The sequence below is a fragment of the Polypterus senegalus genome, chromosome 6 (assembly GCF_016835505.1).
Source record: "Polypterus senegalus isolate Bchr_013 chromosome 6, ASM1683550v1, whole genome shotgun sequence".
Taxonomy (NCBI): Eukaryota; Metazoa; Chordata; class Cladistia; order Polypteriformes; family Polypteridae; genus Polypterus; species Polypterus senegalus.
Window position 1 is genome coordinate 98,418,029 of NC_053159.1, and position 27,891 is coordinate 98,445,919.

At 38.8% G+C, this 27,891-nt stretch overlaps 1 protein-coding gene across 1 annotated transcript in view; it reads right to left on the minus strand.

Annotated features, from left to right (window-relative positions):
• The window catches only part of LOC120531332 (double C2-like domain-containing protein beta), a 283,023-nt gene that overhangs the window by 40,543 nt on the left and 214,589 nt on the right, over nt 1-27,891 (minus strand). Inside the window, exon 5 of the mRNA XM_039756634.1 lies at nt 26,970-27,096. Coding sequence (XP_039612568.1) covers nt 26,970-27,096 — 127 coding nt within the window. The remainder of the gene's footprint in view (nt 1-26,969; nt 27,097-27,891) is intronic.

The window sequence follows — 27,891 nt, forward strand, 5'->3', positions numbered from 1 at the left end:
ATTTGCATATTCAAAGAGGTGTAATTCTGGGAGAAGTCTGGTTTTGGCAGCAGGCATGTGCACGTGCGTTACTTTTCATGTTGACCATGATTTATGTAGTGGAAGAACATGTACCGGTAAGTTGGCGTACACACAGATTTATGCATCTGGATTTTTTTGTGCATATGCATCTTTCCACTTTTGTCCGTTCGCCATGCTTTAGTGTGAATTCTACGCACGCCGTTATGCTTGAGGCCCCAAGACTTTATCTTTTATTATCTATTTTCAGCCCAGCACTAAAACTGAAAGTTAGGTAGTGCCATGTTGTTGCCATGAGGTTATAATTGAGTCTAATTTCCTAAACAACAATTTGTTAATGTATATGGGGATGCTCTGAAATAGATAAAGAAGCTTGGGAAGCATGCTCATCTTGACAGTTTGGATTCTTCCTGCTAATGTGAGATGGAGAATAGAGCATTTGTTCACATTCTGTTTAATTTGTCCAGTCTGATATTGTGTACTAGAGAGTTCACTGGAAAAAGCATACTTTTATTTAATGTTGAGTTCAGATATCTCTCTATTATAAAAAGAAATCCTGTCCTGGAAAAAAAAAGCAAGGCTACAATACGTGATCTTCTCAGAAGACATTTAAAAGACCCGTGAGACGAAAGAGACTTGCCACGGTGCGTCTCATGGGAACATAGAATGAGATTCTTGCAAGACACGCCCTACTTACAAGCAATTTTAACAAATAAGACCACGGGCAGAAAAAACAAATCAGTAGTGTAACAGCAGTCACGCAGCACACACAGCTCCAAGGCTCTCAGTGCATATAAAGTGTATAAGGTCAATACGGTAGAAATGAATTGGGTAGAAATGAAACGTCGACGACTAAATGAAGAAAAAAGAAAAGTGCGGAGAAAAGTGACCCATGGCCACAGAGCGTCTCGCCGTGGACCTTAAACATGAGACTTTGTGCCAGGACCGTCTCGTGATGAAGTGGAACATGAGATTCTTGCAAGACACGCCCTACTTACAATCAATATCAAATAAGCCAAGAGGTAGCAAAACATTCAGTCGTCTAAAGGATTTGAACACACACAGATTCAGGGCTCTGTGCATATAAAGCGTATAAGGACAGTACGTTATAAATGAAATTTCAACATCTAAGCGAAGAAGAAAGCAGCGCAGAGAAAAGAGACTCAAAAGCGTTGGGAGAGAAAAAAGTGCAAAAAAGAATAATCGAGGCGCAAATTCAGAAAATAAGGAAAGTAATTATCAGCCCGGAACAAGTGGAATTGGAAAAAAAAAGCACGTCCAATCCGGCTCAGACAAAGAGTAAAAGACAAAGTAGAACTTCATAAAGACGTTTACAAATGTTGGAGCTAAACACATGCAGAGTAGGTTAGAAATTATGAAAGCAGTAAAATTAGAAAGGCTCAAAAAAAAAAAAAAATGGCGCTATATACATGTGCAGAAAGTTAAAGGATATGAAAGTAGGAAAATTAGAAAATATAAATAAAAGAAAGTAAAGATCACAGTAGCGCAAACAAACAAAGTGCCTCATTTAACTATGCACCAGTCTAACTTTGGTTTTGCACAATAATCACTATGCTATTGCACCTTACACTTAATTCTACTTTATTCATATAATTTTACTTATTTATTATATTCCACTATACTGTTATCTTTCAATATATGACTTTTTGTTAATCTAACTGATATTCTTGTAACTTTGCACAGTTTTTGATAAGCGGATCAGGATGTATTTCACAGCGTGTTGTCTTGTATAACTATGCATGTGACAAATAAAGAATCTTGAGAATTTCAAAAACGGAGTTTAGCGCACATGCATTTATTAGTTACTTTGTAACAAAAACATTAACTGCTGATGATGTAGATCGTTTTGTCTGTGCTGAAATTCCAAACAGAGAAACTTATCTTGAATTATGGTACAAAGTCATTAAACACATGTCTCACTGACCTCATTAAAAAGATTCAGCATATTGGGACTTGCAAGATACGCAAATATTGTTTTTACAGAAGTTCAAAGAAAAACAAATCTTAAAAGTGTGTATTTAGAAAACCAAACACAGGGGTTGGCAAGCGAAGCGAGCAGTGGGCAAAGTCCCTTAGTGTTTTAAAATTCTGCTTTGCATTATGGACTACTGGTATGGAACTCTGTGGCAAAAATAAAGTATACGGTATCCAAATAATTTGCATTAAGTGATATTTTCTTTTCAAGTCCTTCTCTGGTAATCGCCTTTATTTCAGAAACATTTCAAAAGTGAACTGCCAATGGCTCAATGGCAATTGCAAATAGTAGTGGTGAAAGGGGGCATCCCTTTCGAGTACCACATTCTACTGTAGTTTAAAGTAGTTTGAAATAATATTGTTAATACAGAGGCTTCTGGACTGGTGTGATAGTATTAATGATTCTGCCTTAACTTTACATTCATCATGTATAATTGTTTTAGACTCTATTGCCCCCTTCAAAATATATTGTAAAAAAGGGAAGACCTGCTCTATGGTTTAATGACACCACATGGCAGCTGTGCCATGCCTGCAGCATGGTACTGGAAGAAGAACAGGCTGACTGTATCAAAACCGATTTTTAGGACTTCTCTGTTGAACTTCCAGGAGGCAGTTAAGAAATGTAAACATGATTTCACAATAACTGACAGGAGACATGAAAGGTTTGGGGCAGCCACCCGTATTGTGCCCTGGCTACTGATGACATGTGGCAAAGACAACGGCTTTAAAGGTCTAGACAGGAAGTGACGTCATCACGGGCACAGGAACCCTGTGGAATTTCCCGTGAATGGTCTGCAGAGGATTGAGAGAAAAAGTCAGTGCACCTCAGCATCCCCTGGTCCGACATGGAATTGTCACTATTCAAGCCCTTTAGCTGCCTCCCATGCGCATGTGTGTGATAATGATTAATTCTCAGATTTGGTATCCTCTCATTTTAAGAAACCCAGGGTCTTATTTAATGTAGTTGATGTGGCTATTTATTCCCATTCATACATGGGATTAAACAATACTGTTCATTCACGTGAGCAGTTTCTTTCATTCTTTGTCAGTGAAATCGATACTATCCACTATGACATTGTTCCAACAGATTATGTATTTCCTGTTGTTAATGGCATAGTTTTGGAATCCTTTGATATGGTTTCACTTTCACAGCTAAAAGTACTATTGACACACTTAGACCTACTTTTTGCCCTCTTGATATTGTTCCACCACACCTCTTACTGGAAGCTTTTGATATCTGGTGTCCAGCATTGTTAACTATTATAAGTGGTTATATTAGTGAGGGGGTTGTGCCCTCATTTTTTAAACATTCAGAATTAGATCCTGGTGTGTTAACTGATTTTCACCCAATTTCCCAATTGCCAATTTTGGTTAAAATATTAGAAAGAATTATTTATAATCAGTTGGTTGATCATCTTAACTCAGATATTTATTTGAGATCTATCAATCTGGCTTTAGGTATTTTCATAGTATTGAGACTGCCCTTCTGAAAGTATTTAATATCTCTTGCGGAATTTTGCAAACCACACTTTCAGAATCTTGGGGTTATTTTTGATAGCAACCACACTTTGGAGAAACAGATAAATTCTGTAGTCAAGAGTTGTTTTTTTCATCTTTGTCTTATAGCCAAGTTTAAGCCATTTTTATCTTCAAAAAATTACTAATGCTTTTATCTTTTCTCAGCTTGATTACTGCAACTCGATATATTCTGTGATAGCAAATCAGCGATACACAGGTTGCATTTGGTCCAGAATGCTTCTGGCATTTTATGTTGGAGCAAGAAAGTTTTATTCTGTTTCTCTAATTTTAGCCTCTTTAAACTGGCTACCTTTTAGCTTCAGAACTGATTTAAAAATTTTGCTGCTGGTTTTTAAATCAATACATGAGTATGGTCCCACTTATTTTTCTGAATTGTGTGTTATACACAAGCCATCCAGAGAGCTTAGACCTACCAGTCAGTTGTCTCTTGTTCCTCATACTAAGTGCAAAACTAAGGGGGATAGGGCTTTTGCAGCTGCTGCACTTCAGCTGTGGAATTCATTACCAAATTACATTAAGGAGTTACCTTCAATAAAACAATAAACATTTTTATTCTTCCTTTCTGTGACCTTCAGTGATACTAATGGTTCATTCCTCACAGTCATTTGTTTGTTTCAATTTACTACTGGTTTCTATTGTTTTTATTATATTTTATTCTATTTACTTTGTTTATGTTTATTATATATTTTATTGTAAAGTACTTTTGCTACAGCATTACTGATGTTGTTTTTAATGTGCTCCATAAATTAACTGACATTGACATTAGTATAAAGTTGTTTTATCAATGCACATATACAATTTGGGCAATGTGGTGAACTGATAGTCCCATTTAACCATGTCAAATGCTTTTTCTGCATCCAAAGATAGGTCTCCTGTGGGGTAGATTTTATGGGTGAATATATAACATAAAATAAACACTGAAGATAAGAAGCTAAGTGTCTGCATTTAAAAAATCTGGTTTGGTCTTGTGATATTACAGAGGAAGCACTTTCTCAATCCGTGTAGCTAGAACTTTGGAGAGTATCTTAATATCACTATCCAGCAGTGAAATAGGTCTGTGACACATTGTAATGGATCCTTATTTTTCTATGGATAGATGGTAATCAATGCTTGGATGATAAGTTTGAGGTAGAATTTTGTTGTCTCTAGCTTCTATAAATGTTGCTAATAATAGTGGAACTAACTTATTTGAAACTTTTTATAAAATTCCACTGGGTAGCTATCAGGACCTGCTGCTTTCCCAGTATAGAGTGAATCTGTAGCATCTAATAATTCTCAAAGTGTTAGAGGTTTGTTCAGTTCCTCTGCACTAAGAGTATCTAGATGTGGCATTTGTAATGCATCAAAAAACTATTAGATTGAGTCTTGTCTTCTTTAAATTGAGTTGAATATAAGGACTTACTGTATAGTACTCTCTAAATGTGTAGGTTATATTTTTACAGTCAATGATTTTATCTCCATCTGTGTTGGTAATTTCTGTTATTATGTGGTGAACTCGCTGCTTGTAGATTTGTTGAGCAAAGATCTTATTAGCCTTCTCTCTGTGTTCATAGTAATAAAGTTGCGATTTAAAGATGACCTGTTTCATTTCTTTTTTTGTCAAGAGGTTAAATTCTGATTGAAAAACCTGTCTTTCCCTATAAAGTGCCTCATTTGGAGACCTGGCGTACTCTTGATCTATTCTGGTAATTTCACTGAACTCTGTCACCTTTTTCGTTTCCAATTTATTTTTGTGGGAAAGATATGAAATAATCTGTCCTCTTAAAAAATCCTGCAGAGTTTCGCAGAATATTCCTGCAGAGATTTCTGAAGATGCTTTTGTCTCTAAAAAACAATCAGTTTACTTAGAGATTCGTGATGTACACTTCTCATCAGCTAATGTCATAGAGTTAAGAAGCCAGATACAAAATGAGTGCGAAGAACACAGTGATTTAAGGTGCTTGATCAAAGGGGTGTGGTCAGAGGTAACAATAGTGCTGCACTTGCAAGATTTGATAGTAGGCAATAAATTATTATTTATAAAGAAATAGTCAATTCTTGAGTGACTAGGATGTACTGATGAGAAGAAGAAATATGCTCTTGAGTTGCATTTAAAAATCTTCAAGGGTTCGATAAATGAGATTATTTTTGCAGTATTAGACTTTATCACCATTGTAGTTCAAGACATATCCAAGTCTGGATTTAAAATGCAATTAAAGTCTTCATCCATTATAATTTTATGAGTGTTCATATTTGGAAGAGATGCATATACATTTAGATGAATTCTCTATCATTCACATTAGTTGAGTAGATATTTATAAAAATTGCTTTAGATTTAAATAAATTACTCATCACCTTGACATATTGCCCTTCAGGATCAGGTATTATGTCTGATAGTACAAATGTGATTGTTTTATGCATTAAGATTCCCACATCTCTAGTTTTCTTAGTACAGCTGGAATTAAAGATTTGGCCAATCCAACCACTTTGCAACCTTCCTTATTAAGTGAGCCTCCTGTTAAAATACTGTCTTGGCATTTAAGCCTGTTAAATGAGAAAATACATTTTTTCTCTTTGGTTCATGATTGAGACCTTTAACATTACAGTTCACAAAATCCACTGTTTGGTCAGAAATACACTACTTCTGAATTTCTGAGAACATTTTGTAATGTTATTGTTTCATACAGTAGCTTTAACCTTGTGTATCATATAACAGCAAGATATTATGGCTAAGGGTTCTAGTATTATGTTGGTGATTACTGTTGTTGTAAAGAAAATAAAGAAGAAGTAACTTGCTCTCTTTCTGCACCAACCCTCCCCAAATTTGCCTCCTCAACTGAGGCTAGACCACACTCCATGAAGTCCCAGTTCTCTGACATGCCTAAAGGCAGAGCACATCCAAAAAAAAAAATCCCAGGCAGCGGTGTAGAAGGATTAAAAATTGAGATATCTTATGATAATACTGTCCAAATATAATACACCTAGGGAATGTTGTTAAATAGTGATCTTAGGAAAGATAAAAGAAAAACAAAATGCTATATCTTATAATAGTACAGTCCAGATGCAATAAACATATAGGGTATAATGTTAAGCACTTCCCTTAGGAAATAAGTACTTAATGGTTATCCACAATAAACATACAGTATATTTAATAGACTAAAGTTCAATTTAGAAAGTGAAAAAAATGGGCAAAAAGAAAATAGAACGTATATTTACAGCAAATGTTGCATTACAGATAGTTCAAGTTGCAAAAATAATCTTCTGTGTATTACCAGGACACAGTATGACTCATTTTCAGATTTTGGACGATGGCGGGATCAGTCTTTTTAGCTCTTTTTCTGCTTCTTTAAGAGACCTAAAATTGTACAATGGGACGTCAGTAATCACATTCAAGTTGGCTGGAAAGAAGAGGCTATATCTGACTTCGGCTTTGCGTAAGCACTGTTTAATGCTGTAGAATGCAGCACATTTGGCAGCTGTTCAAAGGGAGAAATCTGGAAAAATGCAAACATGTTTATTTTCAAATATAATCTCCTCTTTCTGTCTAAGAATCAACAAAAAGTTTTTTTTAACCCATGGTTTGTTGAATCAGACAATCAAGCTTCTGGGTTTTGAGGCATTCTAGCCATGTATGTGTTAAGCTGCTGAGATCTCAGTGTATAATTTAATATCCTCACCGATTATTTTAGAAAATTATTCAGCTATCAATTTCACTGGGTTTTGGCTTTCACAGTTTTCAGAGAGAAATTTGATTCTGATGTTGTTCCTGCTATAGCTATCTTCCAACACAGTTTATCACCAAGCGCTCTGCATTCGGATTCTGCAATAGTTTCCTTTCTGTCAGTGGAGTATGTCAATTGTTCTGCTTCTTCAATACGAGTCGTAAAGACTTGCTTAGCACTAGCATTCCTGAAGCCTATGAAAAAACTTGTAATCCCAGCCCACCTTAAATCCTTTCGCACCTCTACCATCAGTGTCTTTTGTTTAATAAATGTATCGATCAGCACAAGTAGCAAGCAGTCTGCCATCCCATCTCCCGCCTTGACGGAGCACAACTCTCCCAGCTCAAGCCAAGGCTCGTTATCTGCATGTGAGGTTCCTGGAGTTGTATAGGGTAAATAATACAGTATGTCATAATTTGGAATACATGCTTTCCTTGTGTGTTCCATGCCTAAAAAGATCTGGGTAAGTGTAGGGTCAAAGGAAATGTATATATCTTTATCTCCCAAAGCTCCCGCCCCAACCGAGTGTGGTAAACACCTCCTTCAGCATGGATACCTCATTTCAATTTTCTCCGTGATCTGAAAGCAGAGTTATCCTGTTGGAGCTGATTGTGTTGATTCACAGAGGATGTTGGTAGTAGTTGAGAGAAAGGATAAAGAGGCCAAACTCGTTTCCAATATCCCGCCTGAGATCAACAAATTATCATTGCCCACCTCACTTGCAGTTTTGTCTTCACAATTGCTGTTACCTGGAGCAGTTGCTACAGCATGAGGTCCTGGCTTATCCATCCCTTCTCCTGTCTCTTCCAATTCTATGTGGCAGGCTGTAACATGAACTTGAAACTGGCTTAGACATTGATGTACCTTCAGCTACCTTTTACTTCTCTTTCTGAGCCCTCAGTCTCCTGCTCATGCTTTTAATGCACTTGTTAAAATCCTCATGGGTTGAGTAAATACAGGATATCTCGGATAGATAAAAAAAATAAAAAAGCTAAATAACACCACTGCTAGTGGAGTACCGTCTCAGATGTCTATCTCTCGCAACGGATAAAACCAAACTGATAAATATTACTAGCAAAATACCCGCGCTTTGCAGGGGCGAAGTACTGCCTTAAAATTTTTATTAAGAAGAAAATTAAACCTTTTTAAACTGAGAGAAAATATACCAATAATTATTTGTTAAGGATCTCTTTGTATACCACATTGTGAGTTCGGCCCTCCGGTTGTAATATGACCAAGCTGTGTGCTGAGCTTATTCTTGAGCATGCAATATATAGTTGGCCATGTGAACAGTAATCTTGTTTCAAATCTCACAGCTTGGATTGCTGCTGTCATAATCGGTTTGAGTTTCAGGGTTTGTTTCAATTACGACAGTATTTGCAGGACTTGTGTTGAAGTGACATTCGGCATCTGTCAAGTGTTCTAAGCATACAACCGGTTTCATCGATAACTTCGCATCCAGCTTTTGAGAGTTTAAACATTCATAAACATCAAAGTGTCCACTACTGAAATCGTCACCATGTGAATCTAAGATGTTTAAGAGTCATTGGCGGTTGTCAAAAGGTGTAAAATATTTGGCCATTACGGTACACTTGAAAGTGACAACCAAGCAATTCAGCGGCAGCCATCAGCTCACATGCAGAACCATAGGTGAAGGGCTTAAGCATTTCACTCTTATAGTGCTCCTGTGTAGTATAATTATCTCCTGTACCGTCATCAGTCCACACCTTGAACCTGTCCCAGTCATTCAATACATAAGACACAATATTCCTCTGGATATCAAGAACGAGCCTGATATGGCCGTGCAATATGTAACAAAGAAAATAGAAAAGGCAGGTGCCATCTCCAGGCATGGAAACCACTCGGTAAGTGACAGTTCTTTGATCGATGGTGATCACCTCGATAGACTTGTTAATGGGTGTACAGTTGGAATGGTAAAGGAAATGGGCACCTGAACAATGTAAAGTAAAATAAACGAACAATAAAACAGCGGAGAAGCCGTGGATTAAATAAAAAGGCTGTAGTTATCAGCAGGGAGACGTGAATCCCGTGACGAAGCAAGAAAGGGAATGTAGAGACCGGAGTGATGGACGGCCTCATATAGGCAGGCAGCCAACAACGTGGGAGGCGTTGGGATGGGGGACCCAAAGCCGCCTCACACGGTGACCGAGCTGCAGGCTATGGACGTATATATGTATGCAAGTAGGACTCAGTTAGTGTTAGGAACCCACGTACCAAATTTCTTGAAGATGGGCCCATAAGTAACAAAGACTGTTGGAAAGTTCAATATGGCGGCCGACAGTGGCGTCATACCACCGAAATAAGTACGTACATTGGTTTTCGGTTACCGCAGGGAAGCCACCTACCAAATTTCGTGAAGATGGGGCCATAAATAAGAAAGTTCAACATTGCGAATGTCGTCGACCGTTATGACCGTTACGAAACCTGCTTAACTTTTGTAAGTACGCTGTAAGGAATGAGCCTGCCAAATTTCAGCCTTCTACCTACACGGGAAATTGGAGAATTAGTGACATTGGAAAGTTCAATATGGCGGCCAACAGTGACGTCATACCACCGAAATAAGTTGGAGAATTAGTGATGAGTGAGTGAGTCAGTGAGTCAGTCAGTGAGGGCTTTGCCTTTTATTAGTATAGACTAACAAAATACCCGCGCTTTGCAGCGGAGAAGTAGTGTGTTAAAGAAGTTATGAAAAAGAAAAGGAAACATTTTAAAAATAACATAACATGATTGTCAATGTAATTGTTTTGTCACTGTTATGAATGTCTTCAAGGATTTGATTATCATTATTTCTTTCAATCAGGTTTGTATTTGGAGGATGTGTTGTTTTCAAGTTATATTCTGTGTTTGTTAACCGTTGTAAAGATAATAGGTTTCATTCATTGAAGTGATCACTACCCAAATCGGTACTCGTGAATCTAAGATGTTTAACAGACATTCTCGGTATTAAGTTGTGGATTTGCCTGTGAATATTTAGCGGTAGTGTGTCTATGAACTTAATTTAAACTTAAGCTTTACACCTTGCTTTCCTATTGATATGTCTACAAAGGCTTGTTCAGATTCAGAGGGTTGATCCTTTCTTACTGCATCAATAAACAGCTTGTCTTCCTCTTTGTCTGAGACATCACACACTGCATGCATGGGTTTACCTTTCCCAGTCCTGCAAAGTCAGTTCACGTGAACCACTCGGAGTACATGCATAGCAACTTCTCAGCTGTGCTTGTGCTACCTCGTGCAATCTCGCGATGTCCATGGCTTTATTTAATGTTAGCTCAGACCTGGAACTTAAAGGTTTAACAGGCATTCCTGGTATTAAGTTGTGGATTTGCCTGCGTGTCTATGAACGTAATTTAAATTTAAGCTTTACACCTTGCTTTCCTATTGATATGTGTACAAAGGCTTGTTCAGCGTCAGAGGGTTGTTCCTTTCTTACTGCATCAATAAGCAGCTCGTTTTCCTCTTTATCTGAGACATCACACACTGCATGCACAGGTTTACCTTTCTCAGTCCTGCAAAGTCAGTTCACGTGAGCCGCGATCTTGCGATGTCCACGGCTTTATTTAATGTTAGCTAAGACCTGGCACTTAAAAGTTTCTCTCTCACTTTCGCTGAGTTTGTGCCAAACACTAGTCTATCCCTGACCATATCATCTTCGTTTGCATAAGCACAGTCCTTCACCCGTGAATATTTCACGGCAGCGTGTCTATTGGATAGCTGCTGACGGACGGCCGTATATATGTACATAAGTAGGTTTCAGTTATGACGGTTACGCGTAGAATTTCAAAATGAAACCTGCCTAACTTTTGTAGGTAAGCTGTAAGGAATGAGCCTGCCAATTTCAGCCTTCTACCTACACAGGAAGTTGGAGAATTAGTGATGAATCAGTCATTCTGTGAGTCAGTCAGTCAGTGAGTCACTCAGTGAGTCAGTCAGTCAGTTAGTCAGTGAGGGCTTTGCCTTTTATTAGTATAGATTACAGGTAGCGGTTTTGAAAGCTAAAAAGTGGCACAAGTTGACTGTGTAAGCGCATCACACCACTACAAGTCTATTCCCCCCATGCTATACTGCTAGAAAATAGGTAAGCACATGTCAAGCGGGATGGAGAGAGTAAAACAGCAAGAAAGAGCTCTATGTACTTCAACTTTGATCCTGCTTTCAAACTTATTTGCTTCAAGCCAGCCATAAACTAAAGCCCAAAAGCATGAAGAACAAAGAGAAACAGTTCATCTGATGTAGAAAGTGACTATGCAAATAACACAAAAAACAATGCAACAGATGCAGATGAAAACTAATAACTAAAGAGAGATAAACATGCAGCACGCAATGAAAACAGTGTTAGTGGCCCATTACATTTAACCAGTGGTGGCACAGCTAACTTAGCACTCTCATTCTGGCACTGATAAAAAGGCTAAGTACGACTCATACAGTGATGAGCAACATTGCAGAGTTGAGTGATGCTGGCTTGAGGTAAAGCTAATCCATTACTAAGAACATTTCTTTCTTACTTTCACTCATGCTCTTAGTGTTGCACATCTTTTACAGGTAACAATTTGGTGAGATTCACTGATTTCTGGATCTTATTTACTGGGTAAAGGAAGTCGAGATGACAAATAGAGGTACAATCTACTGAAATATATATGGGATAGAAAGTAAAACCTTAACCAACAGGAATGCCAAAATATGGGAAGAATACTAAGGATATTAAGTGAGAGAATGAGTTTCCCAGCCTGCTAGGGCCAGTAGCTATATGATACTAAGCTAATTCCTGGACCTCAATGGTGTTTGGGAAAGGTAGTTTCTGCAGTTTCTCAGTTTAAAAATAACTTGAAAGTATTCAAAGATAGATTAGGTTGACACTAAAAGTAAGTCTGAATGGTGGGTTATAAAGGTTCTCTTATCCAGAACCAGGAGAGCTTGGAGGCGAGAGTGGACTTGGGGAAAGAGGTGTAGAAGAGAAGGCTATGCCTGGTAATTGCATAGCAACCATTAGCAAAAATGGTGGCGTTAATAGGAAAATGATATGGTGCAACAAGAGAAAGTAATTCATCTTTAACATTATTATAAAGACTTTGAAATAAAAGAAGATAATAATGGATTCCTTGGTCTTCCAAACTCTGGAAATGATGTTCTGAAAAATGTAAAAAAAATAAATAAATTAGCCAGCCAGATTATGACATGTTAATGGATATTCTAACAATCTCACTTCCGGTTATGGATCACCTTGAGGAGCGTGCTGACATCTTTTAAACCTACCAAGAGTTGTCAGCTGAGTCTGGTGTGAAGCTAATTTTTCCTGGATCACCTTGACTTGAAAACAAATAGCACTATCACACGCATGCACACTCGTCTGTTCACACACCATTGACAGTGCCACCAGTCTTGCAAGTCTCCAGCTACCTGCAACTATCAATTGCACTTAGGACTGACATGAAGCTGGTGACAATCACACATCCACCTCACATTTGTACACATTCTACGCCGGATACATATGCCAATGCAGAGCTCCAACAGCTACTCTCCAAATGACACTGCCCATTCCCAGTGAACTGGTAAATAAAAACTATGGATATGAAGAGAGAAAGAAAAAAAAAGAAAACTCCAAAAAGCCAGATAGGGGTGACAAGTAAGTTATCATTAGTGTGAATCAACACAACCTTGATATGCAGCTTTGTCTTTCCTGAATTACTGGAGACTTTACGTAAAATCCCTGCACACTCTCTTCAAGGTTTAAGCAAAATGCAATTCCGGTCCCCTGGCAATGCTGACAGGTTTGGATGTTGTCCATTATTCTGCTGCTCAGTATATTAAAATCCTATTAAAAGGAGAGCCATTAGCATATGCTGTACACTGACTGTGATGGAGCTGCCAAGATGACAGGCACCCACATCACTGCTGCTTCACAGGGGAAATACCTTAACAATTTTATGGTGCATCTCCTGCTTTGATGAACTTGTTCAACCAGCTAAGATAAACAAAATTATGTTTAGCTAATGCAGAATCCCACTGTGTGAAAATGTTTCTGAGTAAGCTACAAAGGGTTAGAAGTGAAACTGCTAAAAGAAAGTAACATAAGCAGACATATTATGGGCAAAGAGATCATTTTTCTGCATAAATAATTGAATTTGTATGGGCAGATCAACATTACAGCCAAAATATACTAATGGCAGTTGGTTATATTTGTTAACAATTATGGTGGCTCCATGGTTAGTGCTTTTACTTCCAAGCCCCTGGAGACTCATGGACCACACACTAAATATTTTCCCAATGCCTGCACACATTTTGGGTGGGGGTATTGTCGTGTGTTCGTCTATCCAGGCATAAACATTTAAGGTTAGTTCATAGTTGTTTTTTTCTTTTTTAATTTAATTTTATTTTCAAAACCCAGAACATTACAATGACATACTATACATTTAAACCAATAACAATACATTAACAGATAAATGATTTACTGCAAATTGAATACAAAGTAGTAAAAAAAGCAAAACAAAATTCAACCTCCACCCAATACTTGACAGTTCTAAACAAACGATTATAGATGAATGATTGATTGTTTCTTATATCGGGGATTTTGGAATGCTGGGTGCATTTTTGCTCAATTTCCAATGAGTGTTCACTGGCTTTTAATGCTTGCAGACATAAGAGTCCACAAACTGCACCTAGTGACTTAGTACGAGAAAACCAAACCAGGTTTATATTGCTATAGCAAGTCACAGAGAGTTGTATGAGCTGATTCTATGCTCCATTTCCAATAATTTTATGTTGTTTTTTCTTTGTTTTGGTTTTATATTATAGTTTCTGATTGATATCAGATAATGGGAGTGGTCATCATAATTTTATTGGGAAGTGGGTAGTGAGGGTGATATGACACATTTACAGTCAGCTTTTTTGAAATAAAGCCACATGACTGGATAGAAATACTTTGTTTGAATACAACAGATGTTGGGGCTCGTCCTATTTTTCTTTAACAAATGTATTCATTTTTATTTTTTTACTTCTGCCTTTTGCTAAGCTTTAGAAGAACTAAACAAAACCTTTTGGTTTAGTATAAATGAAATGAAATACCACTTTTGTTTTGATCCCTGGAGCAAGTCGTTTTTGTTTGTAGCTTTGTTTGCTTCAAATGAAGGCCATCTATTCTTATTTTATTAGTAAAGTGACTGAAACCCTGGACTGAGTACAGATTCTGGAACACAAGTTTAGGGCTTTGGATTTGGTTTTCCTTTTTTTTTTGGTTACTGTTCAGCTGACCATCTTGTCAAGTGGTAGCCTTTTTCTTCTGTCTCCTCTGTAGTGTGTGAAGTCTGTTTTGTGTGTAGTTTCTTTCCTTTTAGAGTATTTATGTTCTAGTCTTCTTTTCTCTTTGGCTCCACTTCCGTTAGTTAGTAGCGGTGGTTCAGTTATCATGAGCTGCTGTAGTTAAGTGGTCTTCTGTGTCATGTTTTGTCCCCTGGCTGGGTTTCAAATTCATGTGTAATGTCTCTTTTACTCATTTTGTTATTCTTTTAATTATGTTGATTGAGTACATCAGTCTTTATTTTTGGTTTTATGTATATCATGGCGGCGCCCATGCAGGCTGCGGCTTACAGAGCTCCCAAGTCCGCAGTGTTTAGTGTTAATTTTTCTTTGTCTGTGTCAACTAGTATAAGTAAAAAAGTAGATTTAAGTGATAGTAGTATGCAGACATACATTTACGAGCGGTAAATCCTGCTTGATTTCCAAAGAAACTGCGCCGAAATATCCAGTGAGGTGACAGAGACGCTCCGCAGCCTTTGCTTACTTCGCCAGCCTGAGAGGCTGAGTTGGCGAAAACCCAAGCGCAGCGATTGGAAGCAGAACATTGCAGAACTCGGCCATCCAGCTAGACGGACTGACCATCTTCCGAGCAGACAGAGACACCTCTTTGTCCGGTAAGACCCGCGGGGGCGGACTGTGTGTTTATGTGAACAGAGAGTGGTGTACGAACGCTGCCTCAGTTGCGCGACACTGTTCTCCCCTGATAGAGGTTTTATCAGTAAGGTGTCGGCCTTTCTACCTGCCAAGAGAATACAGTTGCGTGCTGGTGGTTGGCGTCTACGTCATGCCTAGGGCAAATGCTAACCAGGCGCTAGCGGAACTCTACAAGATCATCAGCAAACTGCCAACGACGCACCCCGAGGCATTTTTCATTATTGCTGGAGACTTCAATCATGCCAACTTGAAGTAGTTTCTCCCAGAATGTGAACTTTGCTACTAGAGGGGAAAGCTGTTTGGACAATGTTTACACGAGCGCTCCTGACGCCTACAAGGCCCTACCCCACACTCACCTGGGCTGTTCAAAACATATCAGCGTTTTTATGGTCCCCGCATACAAGTCCCTGCTGAAGCGCACTAAACCAGTCCACAGAGAATCAGAGTGTGGCAGGTTGGTGCAGTTTCAGCTCTGCAAAACTGCTTTGAATTGACAGACTTGTACATTTTCAGAGAGGCTGCTATGGATGGTGACTCCATCAATCTGGAGGAGTACACAGACTCTGTGACTGGCTACATCTCCAAATGCATAGAGGATGTTACTGTTACCAAGGATGTTACCACAAGAGCCAACCAAAAGCCCTGGATGACAAGAGAAGTGCACAAGCTGCTCAAGATCAGAAATGCTGCCTTCAAATCTGGAGACAAGGGTGACCAGAGCCAACCTGTCTCATGCTATAAGGAGAGCTAAGTGAGCATATGCGCAGAAGATCAACAAACAATTCAGCAGCACCAGAGACACACGTCGTATGTGGCATGGCGTTCAGACAATTAAAAACTGCAAGCCCATCCCATACAGCAACTTCTTTGCACGGTTTGAGGCACAGAACAAAGAGCCTGCGAGAAAAGCAACACCTCCCTCCAATGACCAAGCACTCTGTCTCTCCATAACAGATGTGAGGAGGACTCTATTAAGAGTCAATCCACGCAAGGCTGCAGGACCTGACAACATACCTGGTCGTGTACTCAAAGAATGTGCCAGTCAACTGGCTGGTGTCCTCACAGACATCTTCAACACATCTCTGAGCCAGTCGTCAGTCCCAGCATGCTTCAAGTCGACCACCATCATACCAAGCTGAAGAAGTCATCAGTGACATGCCTGAATGACTACCGACCAGTTGCACTCACACCAATCATAATGAAGTGCTTCAAAAGGTTAGTCATGTCACACATAAAGACTAATCTCCCTGCCTCCCTTGACCCTCTTCAGTTTGCATAACGCTCAAACAAGTCAACTGAGGATGCCATATGCTCTGCCCTTCACCTCTCCCTGACACATCTGGATAAAAAAAGACACATATGTCAGGATGCTATTCATAGACTTTAGCTCTGCCTTCAACACAATCATCCCTCCAAAGCTGGTTGTAAAACTGAACAGGTTGGGCCTGAACACCACCCTCTGCAATTGGATCCTGGACTTCTTGACAGAGAGGCCCCAGTCAGTTCGGATGGGCTACAACACTTCCAGCAACATCACACTGAGGACTGGAGCACCGCAGGGCTGTGTGCTTAGTTCACTGCTCTTCACAACTGCACAGCCATGCACAACACCAACCACATCATCAAGTTTGCGGATGATACGACGGTGCTGGGACTGATAAGCAGGGATGATGAAAGAGCATACAGAGATGAGGTGAAACGGCTGTCTGCATGGTGTGAAGACAACAATCTATCTCTCAATGTCGACAAGACAAAAGAGATAATTGTGGACTTCAGAAAATCACGTCCTGCCCACATCCCACTCGGCATCAACGGTTTAGATGTGGAGATTGTTAGGAGTACCAAGTTCCTCTGTGTGCACATAACTGAGGAACTTACGTGGACACATAATACCTCATCACTAATCAAGAAAGCCCAGCAGAGACTACACTTCCTGAGGCGGCTGAAGCGAGCACATCTTCCCCCTTCCATCCTCACCATGTTCTACAGAGGCACCATTGAGAGTGGTCTGACCAGCTGCATCACTGTCTGGTATGGCAACTGCAACATATCCGACCGCAAGTACCTGCAAAGGATAGTGAAGACAGCAGAGAACATCATTGGGGTGCCTCTCCCTTCACTACAGGACATATTTTACAAATGCAGTGTCCGCAAGGCCTGCAGCATTGTGCAGGACCCCTTACACCCCTCACATGGACTTTTCACACTTCTTCCATCCAAGAGAAGATATTGCAGCATCAAAGCCAAATCTGCCAGGCTGCAGGAGAGTTTTTACCCCCAAGCTGTTAGACTCCTTAACACCAGGCTGCCCCAGGGACCTTCCACACAGCCTCAACCACCTCTAAAAACTGAACTTTTATACATGAAAACCACTGCCCTGCAAAGATGAGTGTGCATGTAGAAAAGAACTGAAAATCTCATACTGACCTTTAAGGATTTTGTCACTCTTTATCCTTCTGCTGTGAAACATTCTGACCTGTTATTGTTTACACATGTCTTAAACAACTATTATCATACACTGATAATTTCTGTATTATCTATATCTATTATTTATTATATTACATATCTTACACATCAATATTGCTGCTAATTCTTTGTCCTATCTTTGCACAATACCTTGTTTGTGTTTTAATTTTTAATTGGTAAAATTTTCAAATTTTAATTCTATTTTTAATTTATTATTTGCACATCATGTTGTTACACTGTGGACCCTGAGCTTCGCAATTTCATCTATCTGTATACTTGTACAGTGGAACCTCAGTTCGCGAACATAATTTGTTCCGGAAACATGCTCACAAGCCAAAGCACTCATATATCAAAGTGAATTTCCCCATAAGAAATAATGGAAACTCAGATGTTTCGTTCCACAACCCAAAACTATTCATATAAAAATGATTAATACTAAATATAAAGTAAAAATACATAAAACAAATTAACCTGCACTTTACCTTTAAAAAGAATCATGGCTGGTGTGAGTGAGTTTCTAAACTCATGTGGGATTCCACCCAACGGGACGACATGCGGAAGAGTGTCCCAAAGCAATCACAGTCTCCCAGCGCTGTAGCAGTTTGCCGTATAAGCGCATCCAAAAAGATCGCAGACATGCTATAAGCACCTGCCGTCGATGGGTGATACAAGGAACATTATAAAGATCCCGCTACAATAAATAACAACGCTGTTGCTGTTTCAAGTGGAATAAAGCTGGTGTTATTAAAGTACTGAGACTCAGCTTTATGTTTTGGGGCACAAAATGGGGACTCGCACTTCACAGCGCACACGTGCGTGCCCGCACACACAGTCACAATGCTGTAGTAAACAGTATATGCTCGTACGGATGTTGACTATATGAGTGAGCCACACAGAATCAGACGGAGAATAGGAGACGATTGCCCTCAAGAAAAGAGAGAGAGAGAGAGACGTACTCGCGAGAGAGACAAGAACCATCAGCTCAGTTGTGATCACATGATGCTCAGCAGACAAAGTGTATCCATACTACTCGTATTGCAAGACATCGCTCGTTTATCAAGTCAAAATTTATTTAAAAATTTTGCTAGTCTTTCAAAACACTCGTAAACCAAGTTACTCGTAAACCGAGGTTCCACTGTATATGGTTGAGATGACAATAAAGTTCACTTTGACTTTGACTTTGTATATCAGTTTTAGCCTTTACTATGTTTCAGGTGTTTTGTGGGAGGTCCCCCAAGAGGCAGTACCACCTACCAATCATTGCCAGGAACTCCCTCCCACTCTATAAAATTGGAGGGTATTCCACAGTTCCCGGTAGTTCATTGAGAATAAACTTCAGAGTGGTAAGTTCTTTTGTTTTGCTTGTGCTTAACGATTCACTGAAATTGTTGACCTATTGCTCTTTTTTGGCTTATGCAAACTTTAAATGCCAGAACTCAATAGAACTTAGAGTCAGAAAGATGTTGCAATGCAGTGTTATAAACAGGGTTTTTCCCCGGCTTGTATTTATTTCTTGTTTTCTATTTATTTCTGTTAATTTTGTATTATAATTTTTCATATTTGTATGTGATTTCTATTATTTCTGTCTAGAATTTATTTTACTTTATGTTTAAAATTGCAGCCATTCCTTATGTTTTGTTGATAGAACCCCCCCAGAGGGTAAGCCATCTGTAAGCTGCAAAATTTGATCAGAAAAAAGGACTGAGCAGTTGTACATTGAGTTTGATTTTGGAGTTGTACAGTACAGTTCTGCTTGAAAGTTTGTGAACCCTTTAGAATTTTCTATATTTCTGCATAAATATGACCTAAAACATCAGCAGATTTTCACTCAAGTCCTAGAAGTAGAAAAAGAGAAACCAGTTAAACAAATGAGACAAAAATATTATACTTGGTCATTTATTTATTAAGAAAAATGATCGAATATTACATATTTGTTAGTGGCAAAGTATGTGAACCTTTGCTTTCAGTATCTGGTGTGACCCCACTTTGCAGCAATAACTGCAACTAAACATTTCCGGTAACTTTTGATCATTCCTGCACACCGGCTTGGAGGTATTTTAGCCTATTCCTCCATACAGAACAACTTTAACTCTGGGATGTTGGTGGGTTTCCTCACATTAACTGCTCACTTCAGGTCCTTCCACAGCATTTCGACTGGATTAATGTCAGGACTTTGACTTGGCCATTCCAAAACATTAACTTTTTTCTTCTTTAACCATTCTTTGGTAGAATGACTTGTGTGCTTAGGGTCGTTGCCTTGCTGCATGACCCACCTTCTCTTGAGATTCAGTTCATGGACGGATGTCCTGACATTTTCCTTTAGAATTCTCTGATTTAATTCAGAATTCATTGTTCCATCAATGAAGGCAAACCGTCCTGGCCCAGATTCAGCAAAACAAGCCCAAACCATGATACTACCACCACCATGTTTCACATATGGGATAAGGTTCTTATGCTGGAATGCAGTGTTTTCCTTTCTCCAAACATAACGCTTTTCATTTAAACCAAAAAGTTCTATTTTGGTCTCATTTGTCCTCAAAACATTCTTGCAATAGCCTTCTGGTTTGTCCACGTGATCTTTAGCAAACTGCAGATGAGCAGCAATGTTTTTTTTGGAGAGCAGTGGCTTTCTCCTTGCATCCCTGCCATGCACACCATTGTTGTTCAGTGTTCTCCTGATGGTGAACTCATGAACATGAACATTAGCCAATGTGAGAGAGGCCTTCAGTTACTTAGAAGTTAACCTGGGGTCCTTTGTGACTTCACAGACCTCCTGGGGAAGGTAACAATGGTCTTGAATTTCCTCCATTTGTACGCAATCTGTCTGACTGTGAATTGGTGGAGTCCAAACTCTTTAGAGATGGTGTTGTAACCTTTTCCAGCCTAATGAGCATCAACAACTCTTTTTCTGAGGTCCTCAGAAATCTCCTTTGTTCGTGCCATGATACACTTCCACAAACATGTGTTGTGAAGAGCAGACTTTGATAGATCCCTGCTCTTTAAATAACACAGGGTGCCCACTCACACCTGATTGTCATCCCATTGATTGAAAACACCTGACTCTAATGTCACCTTCAAACTAACTGCTAATCATTGAGGTTCACATACTTTTGCCACTCACAAATATGTAATATTTGATCATTTTCCTCAATAAATAAATGACCAAGTATAATATTTTTGTCTCATTTGTTTAGCCAGTTTCTCTTTATCTACTTTTAGGACTTGATTGAAAATTTGATGATGTTTTAGGTCATTTTTATGCAGAAATATAGAAAATTCTAAAGGGTTCACAAACTTCAAGCACAACTGTAATTATTGCTAATTTGTTGAATTTTCTGGTTTTCTATGATGTATTACCATCTTTCATGGGTTTTGCCTTTGTTTTAGGACTTCGTTACTGTGGATTACCTTTTAGGCAAATCATTTTTTGCTTTATTTCTGCTCTTTTCAGCACTTTTATTCTGTGTTTGATTTATTCCAATAAATGTCTTCTTTTATAAAGAGTCATTGTGGAATGTGTCTCTCTGAAGCCAGGGCTATACAGTGAGACATCTCAGAGTTATATATTTCCGACTTGCTCTATATTTTTAACTTTTTAAGCCAGCTCCTCTGTGTAGGCCAAAGCCAGCAGGTAATATTAGGGGACTGGTTAATTAAAGGTAAGCCTCTTTGGAGCAGATCAGTAAAGTCCCAGCCTGTTTTATGAGTGTTTTGGAGGCCTCACGTGCCCTTGTCCCCATGTTTGAAGCTGCACATTATAACATGCAGTTTTTGACTTAAAGTGTGTAAGACAAAATGAGTAGGAATTACAGGGGTTTACTGTTTATGTGGGTTTACTCTCATCACTACTTCCATATCTTATACTGAGCTGTAAAAACCCCACAAGATTGCCTCAATGAATGTGAAGCATCCCTTTATGAATAACACAAAACACTGAAAAGACATCTGTGCTAGTCCCAAAATTTAGCAAGCCTCTCCTTCATTTGGGCATTCAAAAATACTTGCTTTTTTTGCTGCCACTGTGGTCCTTCATTGCTTGTGAGTATTGTCCGCATTGTAATTGAGGATGAGCAAACAATGACTTTTAATTCTCACAGACACAAGAGCCCACCCATAAACTAGTGACTCACTATGAGATGTCAGAGCCAGTTGCAAATATTATACTTGGTCATTTATTTATTGAGGAAAAAGAGCCTGTTGGGGCTGGTCATGAGTGAGTTGTTGGGGGGTGTCACATTACACCACTGGCAGCAACGGGTGTTTGTTGTGACTGTATAAAACTCACTGTGAATTTCTTAAGATTATGTAAATGAAGGCTGTGACTGCAAATTGTAAGAAAAGTCAGGTAATGTGACAGCAGCTTTAGTAACTTGCTAGGTGGTGGAGGTGGTGTTTTGCTCTGTGCGGCATCCTTTATTTGTTATTTTGTTGTTTGCACATTTATCCAAATTGGTGGCTGTTTTCTTTTGCAGCCTGCAGCCTCATGCAGCATTATTCACAAATAACAATTATGACACTATCTGCTTTTTTTGGAATACAATTTAGTCTATTGTTAGGTATTCTGTCATTTAGAAAATAACAAGAACCTATCAGGCATAAGAGAAAAATTATTGATTTGGTTATTTTTTGTTTGCGTGTGACCTACTGTAGTATAGAAATGCATGTATTTTTGAATTACTGAGGGTTTTTATTTGTGCAGAATCCAATTTCAAAGTGTGTTTTTCATTTTCATTTGAAAATAAAAAGCCATTTTTCATTGCAATTTAGATTTTTCTTATTTAGGCAATGCCCTTGGTACTAAAGATAAAGCACAAGAAGTATTGTTAAGCCTTTGCCAAGCCTCACATTAGCAAATGAGAGGACTTCAGGGTCCGATGAGACCAAAATCAATCTTATTGGATCTATAGGGATAGAAGTACAGTGAGATGTGGTTCCCACAGTGAAGCACGGAAGGTGTAGGGGAACTGTCTAATTGTCTTTGCTTTTTGAAATAGTTTGGCATACACTCATATAATGTAAATTATTATCTCCAAAGCCTATTTGTATAAAATACAAATTAAATTAATTTGGTAATTTTTTTCTCACAAATTTCCCTATATCACTAAGAAATGAGCTCAGTGTTCATCACTCCCTAAAGACCAGTCATTGGAACTTTGAGGACGTTTGTGAGCAAGCAAACATTTTGAAATAAGGAGACTCCCTGCTGCTTCCGAATGCCTTCGGCATTAACCTTATGAACAATTAAAGGAACACTGAGGTGCAGCCATGCATAAAGCATCTGACAACATCCTCCATACAGTGTACAGAAACAAAGGATAGCTTTTAGTACATGGCAGTAGTGAACTGTTACTCTTGTTCATGCACTGGACCACTACATGCAATCCAGCGATTATGTCTTGAAATTAAATGAAATTCACAGTACACTGCTTTCAGGCAAGTACCTCAAGGCATTGAAGTGACCTAATCTGGAACAATTTTGTTTGTGCTCCTCTGTTTGGTCTCTTTTCCTCAGGTTCAAAAACTTTAATGAATAAAATGTTGGAGGGAAGGTGCTTCACAGTCCAGTGTCTCTTTATTATCACGCCTATTATTATCACTGATTGTGGCACACAAAACGAAAGAACTGACCCGCATGTTGGTGGCCATCCCCCTTAGAGACCTTTGCAAAATGCAATTACCTCTTCAACACACAAGCAGTGAACATCTGAGCAACTCAATTAGTTTGCTTTTAAATGTCTGCTGGCTTTGGCAGGCTTTGATTGCTGCACAGCTTGTATTCCACAAGCATAGATGAGAGAGAGCGAGCGAGAAAGAACGTAACACACATATATATAAAGAGTGAGCAAAATAAAGAGAGCTACACTCACCTGCAATTGACTTAGACCCCTGTGTCGGGGATACTGTGAGACAAAGGCAGACAAGGGCCACGTGGCACTGATTGCACATGAATTAAGAAACTCTTCATTGATTATAAAGCCACCAAGGCATCCAAAGAGAAGAGAGAGAATCTATTAACTTTCTTTGTGTATCTCAAATCTAATCAGGGAGAAATTGCCACTCACAAGCCTCATGCAAGATGCCTGGTGATTACAAAGCCTACATTTGCAGATATTAATGTGTATTCACATGCTTACCTTGCAATAAATGAGTATAATAGCACAATAATGAGGCAAACAGGCATTATGTGATAGGCAGACTAGAACCTCAGCCTACAAAACTGTGACAGAGAATTAAATCCATGAATATTGACTACCAATGCCCTCTTTCTCCAAGTACTACTAGGGCAAGTATACTAGGTAGAATACAGAGGGTGTCTCACAGATGGGGATTATCCCCAAACAGTTCCCATTTTTATAACACAGCTGTCCCCTGAGTATGTCCTTGGAAAAGTCATCTTAGATACTGGGAGCTTTGGAATCATCGGATGGAAAGATTCTTTTGTCAGACTGAATGGCCCTTCACAGTCTCTACTGTAGAATGCCCAGGAAGAGTGGGCAGCTAGTTGGCTGAGGTCTCCAGGATTCTGATCTTTAACTATCTCTCTTACAACTGATTATGGAAAAAGAGTTTCTTTTCTCCGAGGATAATGCCGACTGAAGTTTTTGTATTCCTCTCCTCTGTTGTCATGTCAACTGGCCATGGTTTTACGATTAATTAATATACAGATATTGTTGACTTCCATTTATGTTAATCAGTTTTTATTTTGTTTTCTATGTGTTTTAACAAATCTGCATCTTTGTGTACTAATTCTGCAATTAGTAATTTGTAAAATTTACAGTTGCATTTTACCTAAGAAGTTGTCACAGAGCTCTACACAAAAGTAAATGGAATTTGAAATTGTATTTGCTGGTCAGTACCACTGATACTTCTTATCTCGACTTACCATCTCACCATAGCATCTCACGGCAATGTTCTACCCCATTAGGCTGACGTTACATTACATGACTTTGAGTATTGACAAATACAGTTCTGGATTTCTTTACCCTGAGGATGTCAGATTGCATTACTAGGAATTGAACGAAATGATGGATTTCATGACTCCCTAAAGACTTCCTAGCACAGTCTCAAATTTTATATAATGCTGCAAATGTAGTGTAAGTTGGACACGTTTAGGTATCCAAAAAACTTTTTTTCTTTCTTTTCTCTGACATGGAACATCAAAGTCAAAATGTGAAATAAATATTTTTGCTGGCTCATTTTTCTCATCTTCTCAGTTGGTTTTTTTGTACAGATTGTCACACACGCGCAAATAGGGGGCAGCCAACAGGACCGACAGAGCTCAAATGAACATACTGCCTTTATCTCTTCTTCAGCAGAAAAACAGAGGATTAAAGAACGCACCTTTTGAAGGTCCACCAGGATAATTTACATTCTGGCTCTTGTGGACGACTTCATTTGCAGGTCCCTTTTGAACTGGTGTCGCTTCCGTCCTAATCTGATGACCTCATTTCTGGCACCTGATTATGTCGTCATCTCCGTCCCCTCTTTCCCATTTCCTCTGCTTACTTCATTTCCTGCCATGCATCCATATAAATCCTGTGGAACCTTGTTTGTTTGTCAAATGTCAATTTATTGCATTTTTGACTGTGGTATCAGTTTGAACAGACTACTTGGACCGTCCTGCATTATATGGGGAATTCCCCCAACCCTCTATCTGTGCTTTCTGTCTTTTTATTTTGTTACAAGATGTAATTGGCTCTTTTGTTTGACTGTACTTCTTGTTCATTGGTTGTCAACTCTTACACACACTAGATCCCACCACAACAACTTCCCTGTTTTGTGTTATTGTATATTGTTACAGTGCACTGACTGAATCATTGAGGATGTCACACTCCACTACTGTCCACAACTCCCCATGATTATGAAAATGAAGGCTTTGACTGAAAATCATGGCAAAAAGTCATGTAGAGTGATGTGGACTTTAATCTGGGTCTTCTCATACTCATGATGAGTCCTGTTCATCCTACAAATTCTTTAGGTCTCAGCAGCACTTAATGTGTTTCAGAGTTCAGCTCCTGATAATATGATTTTGAGCCCTCTGCACCATGGGACCCCAAAAGCTACAAAAAACATCCATCCATCCATTACCCAACCCACTATATCCTAACTACAGGGTCACAGGGGTCTACTGTAGCCAATCCCAGCCAACACAAGGTGCAAGGCAGGAAACAAACCCCGGGCAGGGTGCCAGCCCACCACAGTACAAAAAACATTTTTCAATTTTTTTTATCATTTTTAAATAAACAAATTTTATTACACATACTTTATTTAAACTTTAAAAAAGTAGCTACATTTATGTTTTCGCCTATCGACTGGCTAATTTGAAAAAGACAAAAAGTGTTTAGTAAAAACACAGAAAGCCACACAAATAGGAATAAACTGTGAGGCCAGTGTACTGTAGTTGAATACAACAAACACACACCTGCTTCTAGTGCAGTGGGAATGGATGGTGACAAGGAGGTTAAGAGACAACGGGGGACAAAGTTGCCTCAAATGAGGCTGAGGAGAAAGGAAACTCCAACATGTGTCTGCTGCACATAATGTGGACAATTTTAAAATAGTAAGATATCCAAGTGAAAAACTGCTTTATGTGTGCAGATATATGTGTAAATAACATGAATTTCATGTATTTACTAGACATAATTCAATATTATCTGTGCTGCACTCTGGTCCCCAAACTGCCATTGTCAGTGCATTCCCTTTCCTCATCTAGACAGCCACTATGAGCTGCAGTACCCAATGATTTACAAATTAAGCCCTGGGCCTGACTACAACTCCTGCTTATCAAGCTCTCTATAGGAGGCCTCTGACTGTGTTAAATGAGTTAGTGTGGCATCTTGAGCAGACTAGTTGCCGAGCATACTGACATGAAAAACTATTCCCTCAAATGATTATGATCCCCTCACTGGCCACTGTGGTACTTTAAAAATGTAACAGAATAACAGCCTCCCAGTCTTAACCATAAATGTTAGATTCCCACTGCATATTAGTGAGTAGTAATTGGGGACTTTCAAAAAAAGTTTTGAAAGGGGTTAGGCAAATAGGGAATTATGTTTTTATATTCAAACTGTTTAAGGCCATTGTTGGAAGTGTGCCTTGTATATTGCCTTAATAATGCCTCCACTTCTCAAATATCTTCTTCTTGGAGGAAAAATCAAATAGCCAAAACAGAACATATGAAAAAAAAACAAGAAAAAACTAATAGCTACGTTTCAGAGACATTAGTGTCAGAGTTCAAATGTTATCACTGTAATATATACTAAAATGATAAAAACAATTTCTCACCGGCAATTGTTTCTCCAGGCAGATGTTGAAATTTTTGGTCTGGTTGGGTTTCAGCTTCTTCAGGGGGATTCGGGTCTCTCCAATGAATTCGTTGTGACGGAACTTGTCCTCATCACAAACAGAGATCCTGTGAGAAGATGATAAAAAAGATTCTTTATGCGAGTAGAGTTAATCTGGGTCACACCACCACGGCCTAAAACATGGCTCCTTGTCTCTCATTTTGGCCCTATTCTTTACCTTCTCCAGCTTGATTGTGAACTTTTTTGTCTCTTCCTGTCGTTTCTACCCCTTAAGCTCACTCCTTTTTTTTTGCTCCCATATTTTTGCTCATGTATATTCATTTTATGATTAAAAGCTGCTTTAAGATGGTTAGGATGCCATTTGATTGTTTTGTTTTTAGTTGCAATATAAACAGTAACACTCAAATTCTCCAAACCAATAGCTGTATCGAAACATGATTATTTTTTTTTTTTCAAAATGAAAAAGTAAGAAGTCATGAAGCAATTACTTCCAGCAAGAGCAGACACTGTGCTTTTAATAACATTTCAGAATTAACATTTATAGTTTCAGAGGAGCAAAACACAGCTGACAATTAAAATGCCATTTAAAGAGATTCCAACAATGTTCAAGTCCAATGGAACAGAAGGAGAGTGTCTGCAAATGTGACAGCGGTACACACTGAGAGATTATCATTATCAGCCGTGGGGTGCATTGGCCACTTGCATTCTGTCTCAAAGGAACAATTTTTTGTTTCAGATTTTGTAGCTTTATCTCCTCCTGAAAAGAACCAGATTGCTTGTCAGTTCATTATAGTCCTACAATAACAATAATTTAATAATAAAAATAATAAAACATTTTCTTTAAAAGCAACTTTCAAGGTACCCAAGGATGCTGTATTAAAAGGGATTAAAATGAAACACAG